Source organism: Pelophylax lessonae, assembly GCF_965119305.1.
Source record: "Pelophylax lessonae genome assembly, chromosome: 5".
In the NCBI taxonomy this organism is placed as follows: Eukaryota; Metazoa; Chordata; class Amphibia; order Anura; family Ranidae; genus Pelophylax; species Pelophylax lessonae.
In genome coordinates this window covers 434,836,064-434,858,084 of record NC_138772.1, presented here as the reverse complement: position 1 = coordinate 434,858,084, position 22,021 = coordinate 434,836,064, and the positions used below count along the sequence as shown (strand labels likewise).

At 41.9% G+C, this 22,021-nt stretch overlaps 1 protein-coding gene across 1 annotated transcript in view; it reads right to left on the bottom strand.

Annotated features, from left to right (window-relative positions):
• Window positions 1-8,778: 8,778 nt before the first annotated feature.
• CLVS1 (clavesin 1) overlaps window positions 8,779-22,021 on the bottom strand; it is a 133,439-nt gene continuing 120,196 nt past the window's right edge. Inside the window, exon 5 of the mRNA XM_082258785.1 lies at window positions 8,779-9,408. Within this exon, the coding sequence (XP_082114911.1) occupies window positions 9,321-9,408 (88 nt within the window). The 3' untranslated portion in view covers window positions 8,779-9,320. The remainder of the gene's footprint in view (window positions 9,409-22,021) is intronic.

The following is a 22,021-nucleotide window of genomic DNA, read 5'->3' as shown; positions in this document are numbered from 1 at the left end:
AAGGAGCAGAAAATGTTCTCAAACAAAAACATTTCTAACAGCGAATATGGTTTTTGTTTGGGAAATGACATTTATTTCAAAACCTGATTGTGAAGATCAAACAAAATTTTGAAGTATTTTCAAACAACATTCATCAAGTCATTGAATGTACCAAGAATTTTTGTGTGAATGTTTGTATGAAAATCTACTAGTGTAAGGCCACCTCAAGTCACTAGCTCAGTATGCATACTTGAAGGTTTTATTTTGCTCTGACTTTCCTGATTTGCATGCTTGTTCTGGGTCAGTGCCTGAAAAAAACTGCAGCCAGAGACCGCCAGTAAGCTAGTCAATTTCGAATTATGGAAGATAAAGTCCAGATATTGCAATTTTTTTCATAATTAAATTTATTCAGCTTGGACCAATGTAAGAATGTACAGTATGTTCCATATAAGTGTGATCCTTGTGGAAGCTGGAAATCACTGTAGTAGGCATCACTACCACAATGATCTCCATTAGCTTCTGAATCCCACGCTGAGCGCCTGTCCTGCTGCTTACTGAATACAGGAGGTTGTCCACTTGGCACAAACACCATTCATGGAACACTTTGTATCCAATGAATACAAAGTGTTCTCTCATTGGACAAGGCGGAGATTATGATGTTAACTCTCCGCCTTGTTGAATTGTAAAATGTAGCTGCATTCATTAAGAAAATGCAAAGTGTTCCCTGAATGAAAGCCATACCAAGCGATTGACCTCCTGTGTTCACAATGCAGCAGAACAGCCGCTCGGCACGGGACTCAGAAGCTAATGGAGTTATCTGTAGTAGGGGTGCATGCTTTAGTGATTTCCAACTTACAAGGGGATCCCACAGGTATGCCACATACAGTCAGGTCCATAAATATTGGGACATCGACACAATTCTAATCTTTTTGGCTCTATACACCACCACAATGGATTTGAAATGAAACAAACAAGATGTGCTTTAACTGCAGACTTTCAGCTTTAATTTGAGGGTATTTACATCCAAATCAGGGGAAATGTGCATGAATTACAACAGTTTGTATATGTGCCTCTCACTTTTTAAGGGACCAAAAGTAACTGGGACAATGGGAACAATCATAAATCAAACTTTCACTTTTTAATAATTGGTTGCAAATCCTTTGCAGCCAATTACAGCCTGAAGTCTGGAACGCATAGACATCACCAGACACTGGGTTTCATCCCTGGTGATGCTCTGCCAGGCCTCTACTGCAACTGTCTTCAGTTCCTGCTTGTTCTTGGGGCATTTTCCCTTCAGTTTTGTCTTCAGCAAGTGAAATGCATGCTCAATCGGATTCAGGTCAGGTGATTGACTTGGCCATTGCATAACATTCTACTTCTTTCCCTTAAAAAACTCTTTGGCTGCTTTCGCAGTATGCTTCGGGTCATTGTCCATCTGCACTGTGAAGTACCGTCCAATGAGTTCTGAAGCATTTGGCTAAATATGAGCAGATAATATTGCCCAAAACACTTCAGAATTCATCCTGCTGCTTTTGTCAGCAAACACATCATTAATAAATACAAGAGAACCAGTTCCAATGGCAGCCATACATGCCCACGCCATGACACTACCACCACCATGCTTCACTGATGAGGTGGTATGCTTTGGATCATGAGCAGTTCCTTTACTTCTCCATACTCTTCTCTTCCCATCACTCTGGTACAAGTTGATCTTGGTCTCATCTGTCCATAGGATGTTGTTCCAGAACTGTGAAGGCTTTTTTAGATGTTGTTAGGCAAACTCTAATCTGGCCTCTCTGTTTTTGAGGCTCACCAATGGTTTACATCTTGTGGTGAACCCTCTGTATTCACTCTGGTGAAGTCATCTCTGGATTGTTGACTTTGACACACATACACCTACCTCCTGGAGAGTGTTCTTGATCTGGCCAACTGTTGTGAAGGGGGTTTTCTTCACCAGGCAAAGAATTCTTCGGTCATCCACCACAGTTGTGTTCCGTGGTGTTCCGGGTCTTTTGGTGTTGCTGAGCTCACCGGTGCATTCTTTCTTTTTAAGGATGTTCCAAACAGTTGATTTGGCCACATCTAATGTTTTTGCTATCCCTCCGATGGGCTTGTTTTATTTTTTCAGCCTAATGATGGCTTCATAGTGACAGCTCTTTGGATCTCATATTGAGAGTTGACAGCAACAGATTCCAAATGCAAATAGCACAATTGAAATTTAATCTGTACCTTTTATCTGCTCCTTGTAAATGAGATAATGAGGGAATAACACACATCTGGCCATGGAACAGCTGAGCAGCCAATTGTCCCATTACTTTTGGTCCCTTAAAAAGTGGGAGGTACATATACAAACTGTTGTAATTCCTACACCTTTCACCTGATTTGGATGTAAATACCCTCAAATTAAAGCTGATAGTCTGCAGTTAAAGCACATCTTGTTTGTTTCATTTCAAATCCATTGTGGTGGTGTATAGAGCCAAAAAGATTAGAATTGTGTAGATGTCCCAATATTTATGGACCTGACTGTACATACTTACATTGGTCCAAGCCAAAATTGTCATACCTAAAATTCAAATTTAACAAAGCAAAAGCTATATTTTTCTCAATTGAGACTTCTTTTAAGCATCACTGATACATGCCTGTGTATATAAAGAGTGGATGGATCACACAACCTGATAAAGGAAACGCCTATACTGTTTTAAACCGGTTTAACTCTGGTACAGTGAAACTAAGTAGACACAGAGGTCGGTGGTCAAGACAAAATTCTCGATGTGCAGAGGATGCCTAAATATACATGATAATTTACAGACATCTATTATTTGGAATTTTTATTATACAAACAGATTTCTGTTTCCTGAAAGGAGCTTGCAGCTATGGGGCAGGTCACCAGTAAGTGGATACTAGAGTAACCTGTAAATTTAGTGTCACTACCCTACTCATTGTGCCAAAGCTATCATAGGCATAGGGTGGGGGTATACTTGTGGCTATGGCTTTTGGCTTATGAAAGAAGGTAGCCATGTGCTTTTGGCTGATGAAAGAAGTAGCCATGTGCTTTTGGCGGGCTACTAATAAAACTAGAATTGCTTTGCCCTTCAGGGGCAAAGCACAGGTTCTCTTTAAGTGTACAAAAGTGAACAACACATGTACAGGGTATCCCAATGAAAGAAATTACTTATAGTAGAGGACTAATATACCATAATAAATATAACATGAATAAATTAGGACTTTCTAATAGATAAGGTAAACAAACTAGTAAGGAACACGAAGTACATGGCTATGTCAAGGAAAAAGAAGGAATGGAAAAGGGTAGAGAGAATCTATTTGTAAACCTATTGTTACATATGCAACAGAGACCTGAAATGCTTCAACTGTTAATGAAGAAGTTGGTTGGAAAATTGTTGACTGAACAGCACCTGAGTTCAATCAGATGCACCCACTGTTTGGGTATTCTGACAGCTGCTGGTGGAGCCGGCTGTTAGAGTAAAATAGCCCACAGCAGGAGATTTGTCTAGCATGGATAGGGAATCTATGTGTATAACTAGCCTTAGGGGGCAATTGGTATGTTAATGCAAAAAAAAAAAAAAATAGAAAGTCTCCCCACATGATTGCACATTGGAAGTTATTCTGAGCAATTTCAGCTGCTGTTACAGTCCTATGTATAAACCTGTTGCAAAGAAAATACTAGAAGACTAAGAACTAACTTTTTCGAATATTTTTAGGTACGCTTTGTGAATGGAAACGTGTAAATATATAGCAGGAGTTTCTCAAATTTGAACACAAAAGTGAAAGTACACTTTAAAAACTAAAAAAAAAACATTATAGAGTGTATGTTATTCAATGTCTTTTTAAGATTTAAACTGGCACTAAATGAAGTGTAGTCAGTGTACTATATGGAAGCATATATATAATAAAAGAATATGGCTGCTCCTTTGTACAAACGTCATTACAAATGATATCCAGAAAAAAATGTTTTGTTTTTCTTTGGGCTGATCACATTGAATTAAGAAACTGTGAAAAGAATTAGTCCTTCTAACACTGCAGTTAAAAATATTTTTTCCCTATAGTTTTAGTGACCTAACTTACCTATGATGAAGCATGTCCCATGTTGTGCAGGCAGCTGGATCCTGGAGAAATCTTCCATGTAGGGTGCCTGGTCCTCTTCCTGTCACTGAACTCTGAACCATCACAGAGGAGCTTTACAGGCTCGGGTCTCCTGATTGAACTCAATAGAGGAGGCTTCTTACAGGGACCTGCCCCCTACTCCCTTCTGATCCATTGAGAAAAGACTGTGTATAGTGTTCACTGCATGAAACACGATCTGTGAATGGGGGGTCTGATAAATGACAGGATTCTCTCCCCCTTCACAGATCGAGTTACATGCAATGTATTCCATACACAGGTCAATGGTAGTCTATGGGTGTGAGGGGAGGAGTGGGTAGTTCCCCTTATGGGGCTCCTTCTATTGAGCTCAGGCTGGAGACTTAAACCCTATTACCACCACAGTGCCAGGAAGAGGACCAGGCACCCTACATATTCCAGCTGCCTGCACAATGTGGGAAATAGTTCTTTATAAGTAGGCAAGGTCACTAACGCTATGGGGAACAAAATAGCTAAATTTTAGCTTTAAATTGTTCATGTCTATTTGTATCCTTTAGGGGCTCCTGTTGCAAAATCTTGAGATCCCAAGTCCGTCTACTCAGCCTATTCTGAGGAAACCTCAATGATGATGATGATGTTGTTGTAGGTGCCCTCTTTTGTACCATACAGAGTTTAACAGAGTGGAGGGAGACCACAGGAGCCGATTCAGACTAGTCACATCCACCCATAAGTGAGGATGGACATAAGTCATTTTGTCAAGCTTCTAAGCTCATGGAGTGCAGTATGACTTTTTTCCATTGCGGTACTTTAAGTGGCAAACAGCACACCACATTTTAGTTTTAAATATTAAAAAAGTAGCAACATGAAAGTTTTAAATTCTAATAGTAAAATACAGAACCGTATCTAAACACACATTTTGTAGTGCTCAGGGCAGCCTCACTCCCGAAACATTGAAATTACAAATTAAAAGACTAAAATGTATACATTTAATCTAGCTCTATATCTCTAGCTCACTTTTTTTAATGGTACGAATTTCAATAAAGATCAAATTTAAAACAAAGGAATTCCTATTACAAATATGATAAATATGAATAAATAAATAAATTATATCTAATAAAACCAGTTGTTCCATCTTTAATAATGAATGTGGTATATACTGTACAAGAGAGATTTTCCTGCACCCCAAGTCTGCAGAGTTTTATTCACCTTTCACAGTATATGACTGCAGAAATCTACAGGTATATAAACTGACCCCGTCTACTACTATGCACTCAGCTTTCCCTGTATCTCTACAGCACCACCTGCTGTTAAAATTAGAGACTTCATACTCTGAGACATGTTAGGACTCTCTACAAGCAGTATAATTTTTAGCAGGATTCAGTTGCAAAGGAGACAGGGCTTCCAATCGTCAAAAATGGGCAGTGCTTGACAAATGAATGCTAAAAAGGTTATCTATAAAAATGATTAAAAAAAAAATCATCAGATTTTTTCCTGTATACAAGACACTCAATTAAAACTTTAGGGCTGAGCATTTATTTAGTGGCCTCATCTCATAGAGTAGATAGTTTTCTGTCAGTCACCATAATGCTGTCCACAGAGCAATGTCGACCTATGTCAGTCTTGCTCTTGTGATGTACAATGGTTGGATGCTAATACATGAGTATAATTGGATGGGAGGGGAGCCTATCATTGAATACTGGCACAATCCCCTACAACAGGTAGAGTATATTGAAAAGGTGTCCCCACATATCCCTGAATAGGGAGACTGTGTGAAAGAGGAGGAGGGATTTTTAAATGCCGAAAACGGTATCAACTACTATAATATAAATTTAAAAAAAGATTTATCTGGATTTTATTTGTACAAAATTTAAAAACATGTATAATAACTATAGATACACATTACATCAGCATTAACAATATACAACCATCCTGTACAAACAATGCGTAACAAAGAATTTATGGATCATGGATCAACACGTTTCACCCAGAACAGGGGGAGGGGGGTTTCTTCAGGATCCAGTTTGCAACATCGGCAAGTCGCCGGTGGCCTCGCCACATCATGCCGCACATGTGATTCGCCATTACTGCAGTGTCTATATTATCTTTGAGGGGTTTTTGGAACTGGGGTGACCTTTTTTTTATGGTCCCCATTTTGGTCTTATCTTGTGAATTCAAGCTTTCTGGTCACATTGTTTTGAACCATTTGGATGGATTTTCTCAGCTCTCCACACACAAACGCATTGATCCATGATCCATAAATTCTTCGTTACTCATTGTTTGCACAGAATGGTTGTATATTGTTATGCTGATGGAATGAGTGTCTATGTTATTATACATGTTTTTCCTTTTTAATTTTGTACAAATAAAATCTAGATAAATCTGTTTTAAATGTATATTGTAGTAGTTGATACTGTCTTTGGCACTTAAAAATCCCCCTCCTCATCCCACAGTCTCTCTATTCAGGGATATGTGGGGACCCCATTTCAAAAGATTTTAATACATGAAATCATTACAACAATTCTACTTAGACGGGCTCATTTTTATAAATTAAATAACACAATTATCATGGGTAATTCAACATTGGTGTGGCAAATTGTCCATGGAAACGTTGAGCTGTCCTTAAAACAAACCTTTACTGCGAACATACATAGGCTGGCATTGCTGACCTTTCTTTTGAAAATGCTAGTTGCCTATTAGGTTGGTCCAAAGGATTCACTGCTTTGAGTCACTGACCAGCAGGAAATCACGGCTTTTCTATGACTTCACTCTCTGCGTGATTTATCCAGGACTGTTATTCAGAAAGCTCCATTGCTACAGACACCTTGGCAACTAGTATTTTCGAAAGCATATTTATCTCGGTCATGGTTTCTAGAAAAAATACATTTCAGTTAGGTACCCCTGAATGGTCTCCCTGCTAATGAGGGATGTGTATTTGGAGACCTGTCTGAACTGCTACACTATGGTGTCAGAAAACCCCAACTTAGGTGGACACTGCGAAAGTGTGTGTTACTGATGATATACTGATTTTAATGAAAACTGGACACCTAGTGTCTTTTAGGATCCTCTGTATGTTGGAACATATTGCTACATTTTTTTTTAATCCGTGTGCCACCTGCTGGTAATATCTGCTATTGCAGTGTGACAAAATACAACAGATGTGAGAACCATTGTATGGCTTTGAAGAGGTTTGGCCTCTTCAAATATTACTGGCAACAGCCTTCTGTCATTGCTTGTAAACAAGCATGCAAGGTAGAAACCCCTCTGTTATTAGGGAATGACCCCCAGTCAAATAGAGTATTTGTGTGGTTTCTTGTTACATCCCTCTAACCATATGTGCAGGTCTAACTATGTTCATTCATCCAAGAAGTTACATCAAGCTAACGTACAGTGATGACAGGGACAGGGCTCTTCTATACATACCATTTACTCTATATTTCATAAAAGACTTTTAAATGCCTTGGTATAGGTCAGGTAATTATACCTTTACTATAATCTGACAAGATGATATCTTTTAACATTCTGCTGGTGGTTTACTTGATAAAATAATGAAATCTCGTGGGTCCAATAATCATGATATAAAAATACTGACTATTAAATCTGAACTCCAAGCAGGTATTGTTTCCAGTTATGCATTCATTTAAAAAGATCATTAAATGTAATGTTACATATGACTAGTACAAGTACCTGAATCTGTATTTATATCGGCCTTCTGTAATCTCCTATACAGCAGCATTCACACTGGGAGACAAAGGGTTATCACTCATGGCCAATCAGGTTTTGCTGCAGTCCCTCTAACACTGTGAACATGTGTACAGGAGGGGAGAGCACTTTGGGGCTGATTTACTAAAACTGGAGAGTGCAAAATCTGGTGCAGCTGTGCATGGTATCCAATCAGCTTCTAACTTCAGCTTGTCCATTTAGCCACTTAAAGCGGAGTTCCACCCGTTTTTGTGTTTATTACAAGTCAGAAGCTACAAAAAGTGTAGCTGCTGACTTTTAATAAACACACACTCACTTGTCTCAAGATCCAGCAATGCAGCCAGTGGGAGCCTCACTCCTCTTCCTCTTCTCCCCGCAGCGCCGGCATCACTAGTGTGGGCACCCGGCTGTGACAGCTTGCGGCTCCACAGCCGGGTGCGCACTGCGCATGCACGAGTCCAACTGCGTGCCCTGAGTGGACGGGCAATCTTCTGGGACCTGTGACGTGTCCCAGAAGATTGCAAGGAGGAAGGGGAGAGGAGAACTTCCGCTCGAGCCGCCTAGGTGGCCAAAGCGGAAGTGGGAGCGGGGGCCTTCCGTTGGGCGGAAGTGACATTTGACGTCGCTTTGGTCCCCCAAGGGCATAGAGTCAAGTGGGGGCCATCTTGCCCTCACTCGACTTCCTGCCCATCAGGAGAGGGATCGGATTGCTTCCCCCACTACCGACTCTGGTGAGCGGGGAAAACAACCAGGAAGCGGCGAGGGGGTGGGGGGTTGATCACCTCTCCTGCCACCCATAAAAGTGATACCGTGGCTGGGACCAATTTTATGTGAAAGAGGACCGCCGGCCGTGTAAGAAAATACTGCTGCCATAACTCCGGTATTTAATGTTAAAGTAGTGATGTAAAACTGCGGCCGGCGGTCCAGAAGAAGTTAAGCTATGACAAAAAAATAAAAAATGGAAGCTGACTGGTTTCTATGCAGAGATGCATTAGATTTTAGTAAATTAACCCCTGTGGTTACCTCATTGTTGTGCTCCTTCATTGGCCAGTCACAGGCCACAACAGATCCTGGACCTGTTTATCTATAGTGTAGTCTGCAGAAAGGTCCAGGACCTGGCTGTGCTGTCTGGCAGGAGTACTGGATTACAAGTTTTGTTGAAGGGAATTAGAAATCCTTTGTCAGGGGAAAACAGTTCCCATATATGACATTTACCGGTTTCTTTATTTGTTTGCCTGGAGTTCAGCTTTAAGCCTTTTCTAGCCAAAAGACAGCTATAATACATTTCCATTGCAGGAGGCAGCATATTATTTACAACATGGAAAGCTCTAATGCACTTTGTCTGGGTCCTTTTTGGCAGTAAAAGAACTTCACAGTTATTTATAAAGTTGATCCTGTTTATTGGCACTATGGTTATGAAATTAAATCGGTCTTTGCACAGTGACACCATGTGCAAGTAGCTGGTGAATATTCTGCAGAGTGAGAAAAAAACAAAAAAGACCCATCGGTGGAATCTACAGTGACTGCAATGATGCTGGGGGGGATCAGTCCAGGGCAAGAAGCGGCTGGGTGTTCTCATTATCTCTGTGGTCCTCGTGCATCAGTGTGCCAGGCTCTACCACTGACTGGGACCTGCAATGAGAATGAAGCGTAATAGTCACTGACAATACACTGACAATGGAAATTTAAAAAGAAGTGCTTTTCTTTTTTTTAAATAATGTAAGTCAAATATAATGTGCACTGCAAGTGCACCTGCTCCATTGCTTAGTAAATGAGGTAAAGAATACTTAATCACGTCACGTGCAAGGAAACCAAAAAAAAACAGCATTTTTGCTTGCACATGATTGGATGATAGAAATCAGCAGAGCTTTCCCTCAGACCTAAAACAACTGCACTTGAGTGTAAATGATATTTGCCTTTATTAAATCATCCGCTGTATCTCATAAGGAAAAGTTTGAATATATCTCTGTGGACCACCAATCAAAACCTAGGCTACTCAGGCTCTTTTACCCCCATATTCCATAACAGTCCAGATCCATTTCTCTATAGGCATGTCCAGATCTATTACTACTACAAAACAAGTATAGAGACCTAAGGGCAAATACAGTAAATGGTTCACTTGATTGCCCCCACCTTGGCAGCATATACTCACTTTTCCTTTACTACTCCACCACTATATTTATAACCAAGAACCAAGAGAAATACTTAGTATCCCTGTTATGGAGAAACATGGGTGGCACTCATTCCATGTGACATTGCCGGGCCAAGTAGCATACCTCCCAACTTTTTGAGGACAAGAGGGACACCTATTAGCGAAAGTATGTAATCATAGGACATACCCCCTGCCAAACCCCCCTAAGGAGAATTACACAAAAAAAATGATTAGTTAAACCCACACGTGCTTTTTTAACCACTAATATTCCTTTATACTGGCTTTGGAAATTTATAAATGCAGCCAATTAGAAATTGGATGAAATGTTTAGCACTGGGAAATCCAAAGAGTGTACACAGTACATACGGCGCTCCTAGGAGAAGTGCAAAGTCCTTTGGTTCATTGGAACTTTCATCTGTATCTGTAGACCATCAACAGGGTAGAGGAATTGATGAGGCAATGGTATGGATGAATGGCTGGCTGAACAGGAGAAGGGACCATGACTGGATCCTCTGCAGCTCCCCCAGAAGATCTAGGTAGGATCACCTCAATGTAGAAAAAAAAAACGAATAGCAGGGTGCTGAGGTCAGTATTAAATAAAAAAACACTTTATTAAAATAAGCAGCACACTTACATTGAAGTTAACATAAAACAGCATGGACAGGGAACACCTGAGACCAAGCAGTTATAATCAGTGTGAGGCTGTAGGCATCACTGAGTAAACAGAGACTGAGGATGATAGGGAGCCAGCCAGCTCATCCATGCATGCATTTGAAGAAAAGGGCAAAGTCCCTGGAAACACGTTATGCACACCCCCTCTCTCGACATCCACCAGGCATTTTGACAGCTGTCATCCTTGTGTATAGCCTAGAACGCCGCTGCTAATATCCATACTTTGAGCTGGCTGGCTCCCTTTCCTCCTCGGTCTCTGTTTACCCAGTGATGCCTACAGCCTCCCACTGATTACAGCTGCTTGGTCTCAGGTGTTCCCTATCCATGATGTTTCATACTAACTTCAATGTAAGTGTGCTGCTTCTTTTATTAAAGTGTTTTTTATTTGATACTGACCTCAACACCCTGCTATTCGTTTTCTCAGCACTGGGAAACACTTTTTGAAAGATAAAAAGTGAATATATACAACTATATAGATCAGACAAAAATAGTGGGAAAATAAGGAGGAAAGAGGGACAGAGAATGACTTTGTTCCAAATCAGGGACAGTCCCTCATAATCAGGGACAGTTTGGAGCTATGCAAGTAACACTGTCACATAGAAGTGTATAGCCCTGTGTAGGTTAAGATTCCAGCATCTCATAGCTTTACTTTCTTCCTGGTGGCTGAACGGATTAATGGGGAGCATAGGAAGGTGGGCATGTGTGTCTGTGGTGGCCTGCAAAAAAGTAAGCCTATTGCTTGCACAGGCCAAAATCACAGGTTTACTTTAAGTCCCCCTTGGAATAGATTACCTCCAGGTCTGGAAATAGTGAAAATGATTTAACCCAGAGCACCAAGTATAAGCATATATCTCTCCCTAAGGCAGCAATTCCATGAACAGACAATCGTTTTATCTTGTTCATATTCTTAACACAAGAGAGGCCTCCTTGGTATTGCAGACAACGAATACAAATCACTTGAAACCATGTATGGCAGCATTATAAATGGACCTTCTATTTTAATTGCAAGCATGTCCTTGGTCTAGGTCAACATCATTAATCTGATTGCAGTTCACAGTTACTAATGCTAAACCACACTTCTGCACCATAGTTTCCACACTGCTTCTCTTCTTTTTAGGATCAATGTAGCATATTTCTTTTATATAGAATGCCAAACACCAATAAAGTAAAGTAATGCAACTTGCTTATTTCATAGCAACCAATCAGATGCGTTTATTATGTTAAATCAGTATAGTGCAATAACACTTATCAACCAGATATCAGATTATAAATTTACTGTAGTCAGACCAGTAAACCCCACAAATCAACCAAATATCAGATTACTGGGGCAAGATCGGTAAAAGATGAATTTTAGTAAACTCATTGGCCATTTTATTAGGTATATCTGATAATTAAAGTATAACTAACGGCAAAATGTTTTTTTTAGTTTTGGATAGAGAGGAGATGGATTAGAACCCCTGTCAGATTTTATTGCTGTCTGTGCCCCCCGTTAGAGAGATTCACCCTCTCTATTGTCCTGTTCATAGTTATCATTGAAAGTGAAAGTAAAAGAAAATTGCAATTTATAAGTTGTCCCCAAAAAAAGTAATAGAGGGGAAATCTTCCAATGGGGACACTGGTGACCACAGGTAAGTACCTGTATGGGTGTAATGTGCCCCATCTCCCCACAAGGTAAGTACCTTTCTGGGTGTACTGTGCCCCTCCTCTTAGAGGTAAGTACCTGTCCGGGTGTACTGCTCGCTCCTCCAGGTGATAGCACACAGCAGACTCAGCCTGCCGTCCTTACACACACCCGCCCTGATCAAACTGTGACAGCACACAGTCCACCAAGTGGCCATGCCCTTACCCTCCCCTCCCCTCCCAATTACGGTCCACTCTGGAAAACACACTGGCCCAGTGGACTGTTGCTGCCTGATCAGCCAACCCAGACACCTCCAGTGAATAGGTAGCGCTTAGCCTGACACCCCCCCCCCCCCCCCATGTGTGGCACTGGGGACTGACTGCACCCCTGTTTGTACGCCATTGTCCACTTCTTTTCTATTTCAATATTTTTGTATTGTTTTATAATAAGAATACAAAATAGCAATAAACTCTTACGAAATCAGGTTGGTACCAAAAGCATCAAGACCAGTCTTCGCGATCCAATCAACTTAAACCAGCTTTTTTTACATATGAACTAAGTGTTATAGACCTTCTATTTTTTTTAGTGGTGTCCTTCAGATCAGGTGAGAAGATACCCATGAGGTGTGGTGAAGGGCAATCGGGTGTTTTTGTTTCACGTTGGAGGATTTGATTTACTTTGGAAGTAGATTGGTGATTGCACGAAGATTGGATGGTGTAGGGACTTTTAATTATTAATATATGAAGACATTGGGTTCTATACCCTTTCACTGTTGGCGAGGCCTATGGGTCTTTTTACAACATATGTAATATTCTTAAAAAATTTGGACCAAAGCCATATCTGGTCAGAGTGTAAAACCAGTAATCCCATGATACAAAGTTGAATGCTTTTTGTAAATCTAACGACAGAAGCATGCTCTGTCTCTCTTCTTTTGCATCCCAATCAGAATGGATAGCTGAGATTAAGTTATTCTTCGCGTGTTGTCTGATGCCTGATGCATGTCTGTGGGGAACAAACCCCACCTGATCAGGATGAATGTAGTGAGGGAGAAAGGACTTAAGTCTGGTTGCTAAAATGTTGGTCATTATCATAAGGTCCACTATAATTAAGTATATGGGCATAGAGTTGGCACAGTCTACATGGTTCTTACCAGATTTGGGGATTACATGTATGAAATCCATGTTATCATGCGGAGATAAACGAAAGTCCTTCCATACCCCATTGAAGAATGAGCATAAGTGGGGCGGTAGTAACTTGTATTACTTGTAATACTGGCCAGAAAAGCTTGCTGGGCCTGGGGCTTTTGACGGGTAAAGAGCTTTAAAGCGATAGTAAACTCTTTTTTAACTTGTACCTACAGGTAAGCTTACAATAAGTATTACCTGCAGGTACAATGAATATAGCCTATACATTTAGGAGATATTCACATCGGCGTAGTGATGCTCTTCATTCAGGGCATACAGTATGCTGTGAAATGCAAAGCACTGTGCTGAGGCCCGGGCTCCCACGCACATGTGTGGGAGTGACGTCATTGTGGCCCTGGCCATTCATATGGCCATAGCCCGTGAACCCAGAAGGAAAACCGAGTGAAAATGGAAACACCGGGGGAGCAATTATAGCATTGCACTAAAGGGCTTTGTTTGCAGGTAAGTCTGTCATATTGTGCTATTATGCGGTGCATAGTAACATTTTATGTAATAAACCTGCAGGGGGCCCAAACTTTTTATATTAATGAGATTATAATGGTGAAGAAGATATTTTAATATTGCTTTAATGGGGTTGCACTTATCAAAAGTATGTTCCAAGGGAACATTGCTATCACCTCCCATAACCACTTTTTTGTTAAAACTGTGGTGAGCAGAAGGGCAAATAGTCTGGCCTTGGAGAGTATGCAAATACTTCACCAGAATACTATACAAGGTTCCACTCCTGCCAGCTAAGAACAGGACAATTAGGCTACAGAATATCTTGGTAGCGCCACCACCATTATCCAATTACCACAGAAAGGCAGATATCATTGTCCAAGAAAAGGATGGGCGCTGTAAAAATTGTGGAACCGCACTGTTCTAGTTACATATTCCCATCTTTGGTGCCACAAAGGCTTTATAGGTGTTAATCCTTGGATTTATATGGTTGAAATTATGAATTGTTGTCAATAACACTAATAGTATCTGTCTTTCCATGGTGTTTAGGGTTCTATATGTCTGGAAATGTTGTGGTATTTTCCTAATTTAGAACTGCAAAAGTGGCTTTGATAAACGGCTTCAACATTACAGAACAAGTCCAGTTCAATGTGACCAATTACTATTAGATATACTGTACCATGACCTAAAAAACTAGAGCTTCCACAACCATCTAGTCTATTCCCTTTCAATAGGTCCAACAGAGGCTCAGAAACAGAGAAAGGAGAGATACGAGCAGGTTTATTCAGTGTAAATCCTCATGCAAACTAGGCATCAGAAATCCTGCTTTTAAGGGTACTTGACACTTACGTGCTTAAACACATGTAATCGCATCTAGATATGCTTAAACATTAGGCGCATTTAGTGCTTGAGTGTTCATTCATTTCAATGGCCAAAATAAATGAATATTCTGGCCAATGAAATGAAAAAACGCTAAAACGCTTAACATGCCTGAACGCGTCTAAGCAAACCTAAAAGCGTTTGAAAAAACAGAGACTAAGGCACGTTTTTAAAGGGTAACTCCACTTTTGTGGGGGGAAAATAGCAAATAAAGAAAAAATAATGTAGTATATACAACTGTGACACAAGCCATATTGTAATTGAACATTATTAAAATTCCACTTTCTTTTCAATGTGCAGCTCTGTAATTTGGGCCAAGTAGCATACCTTACAACTTTTTGAGGACAAGAGGGACACCTATAAGCGAAAGTATGTAATCATAGGACATACCCCATGCCATACCCCCCCCCCCCTAAGGAGAATTACACAAAAAAAATGATTAGTTAAACCCACAAGTGCTTTTTTTTAACCACTAATATTCCTTTATACTGGCTTTGGAAATTTATAAATGCAATATGGCAACCTGGAGGTGTTCTGTACACAGAATGTGTACAGAATGCCCCCTGAAACATCATTCCTGCTTGTGTGATTGGCTGACTGATTGTCCCAGAAGTCTGCACTAAGATACAAGTAGATTTCAGGCATCCCCTGCAACAAAAATGGATTTTTTTGGTAAGATACTCTAAAGGGATGCATGCCCAGCAGCTTTCCTCATTAGTGCCCTGCAGGTGCCACAGCTGATTGATAACTATGAAACCACTCCCATTAGATTAATTTTCCCACATGGACACAGACAAACACACCGGAATTTCTTCAGAATAACAAAAGGTAGGAATCTGCAACAAAGTGTGTTAAAATCCTTGTAAACATAGATCACCCAGAGGGGAATGTTTTCAACAAAAGTGGAGTTACTCTTTACCTCTACTTTCTCCTGCCATTTTGAAGAGTTGTGATGTGCATGTGGCCTTAAATGTACAGTTAGAGCACAGTCTGTAAAAAAGAAGGAGGAATAGCCATGCCTGGATGCCTTTAAATGCTCACACCTCTACAACAGTTACATCTAGGTTGAACCTCAAGTACTAGCAGCTAAACAATGCAGAATGTGTATGCTTACATGCTTAATGGCAGTAGGATGCCCTTGCTTTTCTGCTGTAGTAGTTCAGATTAAATAATTCAACTGATGTCTAAGACTGGGTTCAAACATGTCCAGCTGCGGTTTGCAGTCCGAAGTCCAGTGCATTTCTGTTCTGGTGGATTTCCTGAGGACGCCATATGGACGAAATGCATTGATGTCCGCCTGTCTACACTTCCTTGCTAACCAGTGATGTCATTTCCGGCGACTCCGTGGAACGCACGCCGGCTGGCTTCTCAGAGAGGGGTGAGCTTGCCACTTGGTTGAGGAAAGGGGATGCAATTGGTTATGTGGTCTGAGCTGGTGTCGGTCAGGGCACTCTCCACGTGGGCACATCCATTCATGTGTGTGTGTGTGTGGTGGCATTTATATGATTTAATAAAACAGTGTTGCACTTTATCGTGTGTTTCTGTTTTGCCTCCATATCATAGGCGTGCGCACAGGGTGTGCCAGGTGTGCCTGGGCACACCCTAATTACCCCATGGAGCAAAGATTCCCCCTGTTTAGACCCCTGATATTTCACCAAAGCCCCCGTCAAGAAAAATAAAAAAAAATAAAAATTGTGAAAAATAAAATAATAAAAATAAAAACAACTGACACCGTCCATAGCTCTCTAGACACTGTCAGTATATAAACATGCATATGTGTTTGAGTTTTGGGGTGCACACCCTAATGCCATAGGCTGTGCAAACCTATGCTCCATATAATTAGCATCAGCCATCCGAGAGGTGATAGCGGAGAAGTGCAGACCTATCCAGGTGTTCAGATTGCTGATAAGGCTGTGTGGTCCCTGGGACTTTTGTTGAGCAGATTTATGAGCTATATCAGGAGGTTGAGCACTTGAATGAAAATAAGAAGGCACAGTGTGGGTGGCAGTGTCTATAGAGCACCATTTCATCCAACCAATTTTTTCTTCTTTATATGGACTGTTACTTTTTACATTTATTATTAATATTTTTGATGCTGGTCATGCAGCAATAGTGGATTGTTTCAATTGTGTTCACTTGATTGGCAGATTTGGATGATATCTATTTTATGGTACACTTGAATTAGTCACTACCTAACAGCGCCTGCTTTATATTTATTTTTTATTTCTGTTTACCGGTTTAGGAGCGATTCAGGCTCAAATTTTACCTTGTACCAGACCCCAAAAAAACAGGACCCTTTTCAAAGCTGCACCGCATCTGCCCCGGACATGTGTGAACCAGCTCCATTGAAAGTCGGTCACATTATGCGAATTGGATGCGGTTAAAAATGCATCCAATTTGCAAATATGTGAACCCAGCCTGAGGTATTTTATAATATTATTTATGTTCAGCTCATGCTATGAGATCACAGCAAAATACAATTATTTTATCAGTTTTCTCATTACTTCTAAACATGCAAGCTGTCCCCTGTTTAATTACATATAAGCACATGAGTGCAGATTAAATAAAGCTTCTTATATATCAGCCTTATCTCAGCTCTCATTATTTCCACAATAGGTGCATCTCGTGCATTATTCACTTCCTGCTCATTAAAATGTTAGCAAGCCATAGAAATATTAAACTAGCAGCTCATCCAGACGAAAGAAGATAAAAAGAGGTTTAGGTTGATTGCTTAACCAATCTTATAACAGAAACAACCCATAAGAAATAAGAATTCTGTATTATTAAATGGTGGGCTGCTTTAGCTTTTTTAGAGGTTTGGTCCACAGACCAACATTTAAGCCACAATACACGCCTAAGCACCACTGCCGAAACAGCTTAGAAATCAAGGGAGCAGTGGCCAAAGAGGCATTGCAGGCAAACTGCAGCCCCTGTACCAATTTGTCCACCAACTCAGCAAAGGCAGTGGGAATCTGCTCACCCCCTAGATCATGGTGCAAAAGTTTAGCCCACTCAGTTAATGTTTGCGACACCAGGACAATGGCCAGGACCGGCCTCAGCGCCAAACCAGCAATAGTGAACATATTGCTGGCAACAGACTCCGTCTTCCTGTCAGCCAGATCCTTAAAAGCTGGAGATTCCTCATGGTTGCCTTGTTCAACCTGGAGACAGGAGGGTCCACCACTGGAGTGACTCTTCCAAGGGGTACCTCACCGCAAAGTGTTCAGGAACCACAAAGGGACATTTTGGATGCTCCCAATCCTTATAGACACACTTGTCAAAATAGGAGGGATAAGGGAACACCTTTGCTGTGCGAGACGGCTTGTGGATGCCAAAAGGGATGGCCACTTTTGCAGCTGCTTCAAATGCATCCTCCTTCTTTAATGTCTCTTGCACGGATGTAATCAGTGCGCCAACCAGCGTCTTCTTGTGCGCACATACAGGAGTGGACGAATCATCCTCACTATCTGATAGATCAGGGAGCACGGCTACAAACCCCGCAGGGTGGGCCACATCCTCGGCGACAGAGCAATATTCAGGATCTGATGAGACAGATGAAGCAGGGGAGGGCAGGGGATGCTTTTTGCTAGCCCACCACCCAAAGGCCACCTCCAACTGGGAAACAAAGGATGTCAGGACTGCTGTCAAGGCATCAATGGAGGGCTGGGACCCCAAGGGACCTGCTGCCTCTGAGAGGGGGGTCAGGTGGGGAAACATTCTCTGAGACTCCATAAGGGAAAAGGGGAACCCATCAGCAAAAGTGTCTAGCACCGCTAGGGGACTCACCCACCACATCTGTTTCACCCCAGGGGTATCTAAAGGTAGAGAACCCCACAACCTGCAGCAGAGAGAGGGAGGGACCGCACCAGAACTCACTACCCCACCAGAGTAGCATCGGTCTGCACCATAGATAGCCGGAATCCATGTGCGGCGTCCAGAATAAAGGAAATCCAGGAGTCCACACCAGGGGAAAAGGTGGAGCCCATCTCTGCCACTCCTAATGCACTCCAGACCAACCAAAAATGGCCACCGGATTACACAAACATGGCAACTGGCATAGAGCATCACATAGGCCCCAATACAATGGCGCTAACCATGACAAAATGGCCAACACAGGTGGCACCCACAAGGCTTCCAGGGTCCCAGGAGAGTTTCCTGGAGCCCAGGCCACAGCCACCATGAATGGGTGGATCTGGGCACAGGACCACAAACAGCAGCCAGCACCCTACCTAGCCGAGAAGTCTGTCCTGCCGGTGGCATGTCCACCCCCCCCCCCATATGTACAGAGCAGCACACCAGCTCCATCCACCTGCCAACCCACCACGCTACCCCAGAGGGAGGTGGTGTAGTGGGGGGTACCAAGATGGCCCACAGGGATCACCAAAACGAAGGGGCGTCTGGGGGGAAGGAGGGGAACCCGCAGGTCCAACCATCCCAGGGGGAGTGCCCATGTCCACACTAAACCACATCCAGGGAGAGAGGGGGGACATCGTACACACCATACCAGGAAAAAAGGCGGCTACCACTCCAGACAGAACCTCCTCAACATCTAAATGGGGGGCTGTCGGCCAGAGGGAACACTGCAACTCGGGCCAAGACCCGGTCATATGCGACCTCGCAAAGCATTTAACTTGCTGGCCAGACCCTTTGGGGCTATGTTGCAGTCGACCCAGCGCAGAGCTATGGTCTGCGCGTGCTCGCTGGCCAGACTGGGGGGACCAGCCCGGCAGTTGACTGTAGATCTCACAGGAAAAAAAAACAGGAAAAAAAATGCTGGTAAAAAAGAAAAAAATTGCCATGGCCAAAGATTTTGGCAGGGAACTAGGCACTTACTGAAGGCCTATAGCAGAGAGGGAGATGTATGCCAGCTAGGACTGCCCATAGGCGTAGCCAAGTCTTTTTTCTGCCTAGTGTCCTACTCCTGTAGGGGGCAATCTAACTCTATGGTTCTGAATATGGAGCGCTGTGTGCGTCCATGAACGAAAGAGAAAGTTTATAGTCTATAACAACATTAAAATACAACAAAAACTAAATTAAATAAACTAAACTACACTAAATACACCTCCTTCCAAAAGATCCACTCCCTCTAAATAAAGGGAAAAGCAGTCATTTTAGTGACAATTTCACCCTCTTCCTGCTGGCTAATCTGCCAAATTTCTACTTTAAATACATAAACAATGATATGAAATCTTCGTGGATTGTACAAGGTGGCAGCTTTATAGTGATCTATTGCCTGTTGTGATCAATAGCGTGTCAAAGAAAATTAATTAATTTATTATCATATATTTCACTAAAGAATAAATGACAAGTGCTTTTATGCTAATGTTAGGTTCTTCTGTAACAACATGTTCACCTGCTAGAATTCATTTGCAGAAATATTTTATTATAACTAATTGTTGTCCTCTCTATTCCTGGAATGTCTTTTTGTGGAACATAGAGACAGTTGTATTCCTTGATTTAATGTGAGTTAACTGGGAGTCTAGAGGTCAAGCTGATAAGGTGTCTTGAGAGCAGAAATGAATGTCTCTTGTAATTCATTTTGTGCTGCTCGTGTGTGTGTGTGTGTAATTTGTATAAAATGTTTATGTTTGATCAGGGCTTACTGGTGCTGGGACAAGGTCATCCAGCGCCAAAGACAAAGATGCCAAATTGTGTGCACCCCCCTGAAAGAGTACACAGGATGCACACCGCTCCGAGGCAGCCTGCTGTGAAAGCCTGGGTGCCCGCCTGGTCCACGGCCAGCCCACTTCCATGAAAAAAATCAACTTATTTATTGATCCATATTGTTACAAATGCATAGTAGCAAAATGACACACACACTGCCAATGGATAGCCAGTAAATGTGTTCCACATGTCAGCATTTATTCATTCCCTTAGGATTAGGGTTACAGTGATGATGCTGTCACTACTCCTGTCAGCCTTGTAACAGAATCTAATGGCGCAAAAAATGCCCCATCTCTGTAATAAATCATTGCACTCAGGGCAGCCACCCCTCCTATCCACCCCTTGTCCTGGCCCTGGGTCCTACATGTCAACTATACAGAATAGGAGCTTTAAAGCCCTTTTTTTGGCCAACAGACCAAATCCTTGTAAACGGATGTCATTTCAAAAGCCTAGTGCACACAGGCCAAATGTCGAACAATGTTTTTATTGAACCCCCCCCCCCGACATTCCGCCTGTGTGTATGTCAGCCGGTCCGACAAAAGCTGGTTGTTCTGTCAGACGAGCATGCTGGAAAACCAGCATCCAACTGGCTCTTGATCATGGCTGAGAGCAATGACTGGAATGCTCTAGCGGTGGGGCAATTCCCATGTCAGAACACAATAGAACTGCAGGGGAGATTTCTGTACTAACGTCAGATTTTTAGTACAGCGGCTCTGACCGGAGCTAAAACTAGTGGTGTGTGCGAGGTTTAAGGGTCTCCACGTATTCTAATGATTTGCTAAACTTTACTTTTAATTGTAAGGACCCAGTAATACCAGAAATAAGTTGGGCAGCCCTTGCCTATTGCAGCCCACCACACAGACAAGGTAATGCACTACTTTATTTCAGCAACACTCACAATGCATCACAACATGCTGCAGAGTATAAAGATGAATAAAATGGCATTTTGACATTTCAATAAAGTTATACAAAATAAAATGAAAACCGTGCAATGTGCTTTATTTATTGGCACTGTTAACTGCACAGCACACCAACACAGCTGCTGATGTCAGTGGGCCCTAACTTTTGTCTTGTAAATAAACGTTCACAACCTTCACTGTGCGCAGCGGATGTTGGGTTTCTTATCAAGTGTAATAATAATCTGTTGCAATAAAGGTACAAAGGGGACTGGAACAGACCTATCTGCACATGCATATTGCTGCACACTGTATTGCCTGCAAATGGCTTCATAATTCTGTTCAGTCAGTCTTGTGATGCACACTTCTCAACACTGCAAAGGAGATGTCTCCTGGATTTATGTGTTCAGCTTTGTGCCTTCCATTGACATCTGTCTGCTCCAGCCTTCTCACCAGATAATAAATCATCAGCTAGGTCCAGTTAGCAGGGAGATTACCCTAAAAGTTTTAAAGTGTTACTAAACCCACAACAGTAAAATCTGTCTGTAGATGCAGATTGGCATGCTTGTTATACTCGCTGTGTAACTTAAGTGATTCATCCTCTGCATTGTGTAAAAAGGCTGTGTGATCCTGTATGACAGATCCTCCCCCTCCTGCACGTTCACTCTGGACAAGTCCAGATGAGCACAATAAGTGTAGTTCAGCTGCACATGCTCAG